Here is a 2053-nt window from a genome sequence, read left to right as displayed (position 1 = left end):
TGTGTATTCACAAAGACAGATGTTTTAAAGGTCAATCTTGAATACAATCGAGTAAACTTTGAGTGAAAACTACACGAAATGTTATTCTAAAATATTTGTTTAACCACCTGATGCAAAGAGAATTACTAACGGATTGGATGTTGCTGTTTGTTGCAGCTAATTTGATCACCATTCTCATTCTCTCTCGTGGAAAGTGCGACCTCTCCAAGTGTATAACCAGTTATCTCCTCGCAATGGCTGTAGCTGATCTATTGGTGCTTATATTCGAAGTGATTTTGTATCAGATTAAGGAAGCGTACTTTCCAAATTCTTTTCTGAACTACACACCTATATGCAGTCTCAATCTGGCTCTGCTTTATGTGTCCATTGATTGCTCTGTCTGGCTAACTGTGGCGTTCACCTTTGATCGATTCATTGCTGTCTGTTCTCAATCACTCCGAACAAAGTACTGTACGCCAAGAAATGCAGCTGTTGTCTTAACAGTTGTGTGTGTTCTAAGTGTTCTGGAAAATGCTCCAATCTATTTTATATATGAACCTCGGGAAGTCGTTGACAACGTACCATGGTCTTGCTATGTCAAATCAAGCTTCTACGTCTTAACAGTTTGGGCAGCATTTTTCTGGTTTGAAACAATTTTGACCCCATCTGCACCGTTTGTGCTGATCCTTCTGCTCAATGCTATGACCATCAGGCACATTGTGCTCTCCAATAGAGTGAGAAGTGAACTCAGAGGAGTGAAAAGTCACACTGATCCAGAAATAGTGAACCGGCGGAAGTCTATCATTTTACTGCTCGTTATATCTGGTACTTTCATAACGTTATGGATGGTATTTTTCATATGTTTCTTGTATGTTCATTTTACTGACGCTCAATTTTTGGAAGCAAATTATGAAGATCCATTCACCATTGCCGAACAATCTGGTTATATGCTTCGGTGTTTAAGTTCATGTGCAAACACAGTTATATATGCAGTATCACAACGCAGATTCCGAGATGAATTGAAAAGTTTGATTAAGCAACCCGCCTATATCATTACCAAATTATTGAAGTATTGCTTTACAGTATGAAACCCAATGTTCATCCTTGTGGAATAACAATAGTTTCTCAATTGTTCATGATGCACTTGTATCTCTAGAAGACGTGACGACTGTCAGTCGGCTTCAAGATCTGCAATGACATAATACAATATTCAATATGATATTTGGTTTCTGACAATCTAACAGATTTGCATCTCCTTCACTTTGGCCTTGACGATATGTCCTAGAATGGAGTTTCATCAGTAACAAGATATCTCGGTTCCTTAACATACTATCAACCAGACCTAAATAAATTGTAAGACTGCAGCTGGGCAGCACGCTGGCTCAATGTTTAGCACTACACCGCGCAGCGGCTGGAACCCAAGTTCGATTCCTGCTTCCAATAATCTGTGGAGTTTGCACATTCTCTGTGTGCATGGGCTTGTACTAGTTTGCTTCCACAGTCCAAGATATTTGCAATTGAGGTGAACTGGCCATGCAAAATTGTCTCTAGTGTTTGGGGATGTCTGAATGAGATGCATTAATCAGACGAACTGAAAGGATAATTGAGTTGGAGAATGGTTTCTGGTTGGGTTGGTGTGAACTTCACCCTATCCACGCCTGTCATGATTTTAGATTAGATTAGATTAGATTACTTACAGTGTGGAAACAGGCCCTTCGGCCCAACAAGTCCACACCGCCCCGCCGAAGCGTAACCCACCCATACCCCTACATCTACATTTACCCCTTACCTAACACTATGGGCAATTTAGTATGGCCAATTGACCTGGCCTGCACATCTTTGGACTGTGGGAGGAAACCGGAGCACCCGGAGGAAACCCACGCAGACACGGGGAGAACGTGCAAACTCCACACAGTCAGTCGCCTGAGGCGGGAATTGAACCCGGGTCTCAGGCGCTGTGAGGCAGCAGTGCTAACCACTGTGCCACCGTGCCGCCCACACACTTCTATTAGATTTCCATCAGTCTCCCATGCTCTAAATGAAAAAGTACGAAATTGTTCAAACTCTACCTCAT

At 42.1% G+C, this 2053-nt stretch overlaps 1 protein-coding gene across 1 annotated transcript; it reads left to right on the top strand.

Annotated features, from left to right (window-relative positions):
• Window positions 1–233: 233 nt before the first annotated feature.
• On the top strand, window positions 234–1067 carry LOC140455605 (probable G-protein coupled receptor 139). Its single transcript, XM_072550520.1, has one exon. The coding sequence runs from the start codon at window positions 234–236 to the stop codon at window positions 1065–1067; it is 834 nt and encodes a 277-aa protein (XP_072406621.1).
• The last annotated feature ends 986 nt before the right edge of the window (window positions 1068–2053 follow it).

Source organism: Chiloscyllium punctatum, chromosome 30, assembly GCF_047496795.1.
Source record: "Chiloscyllium punctatum isolate Juve2018m chromosome 30, sChiPun1.3, whole genome shotgun sequence".
NCBI classification, from domain to species: Eukaryota; Metazoa; Chordata; class Chondrichthyes; order Orectolobiformes; family Hemiscylliidae; genus Chiloscyllium; species Chiloscyllium punctatum.
This window is presented reverse-complemented; position numbering and strand designations above follow the sequence as displayed.

Coding starts and splice junctions, on each gene's coding strand:
- LOC140455605 (XM_072550520.1), top strand. CDS start 234: ATGGCTGTAGCTGATCTATTGGTGCTTATATTCGAAGTGATTTTGTAT.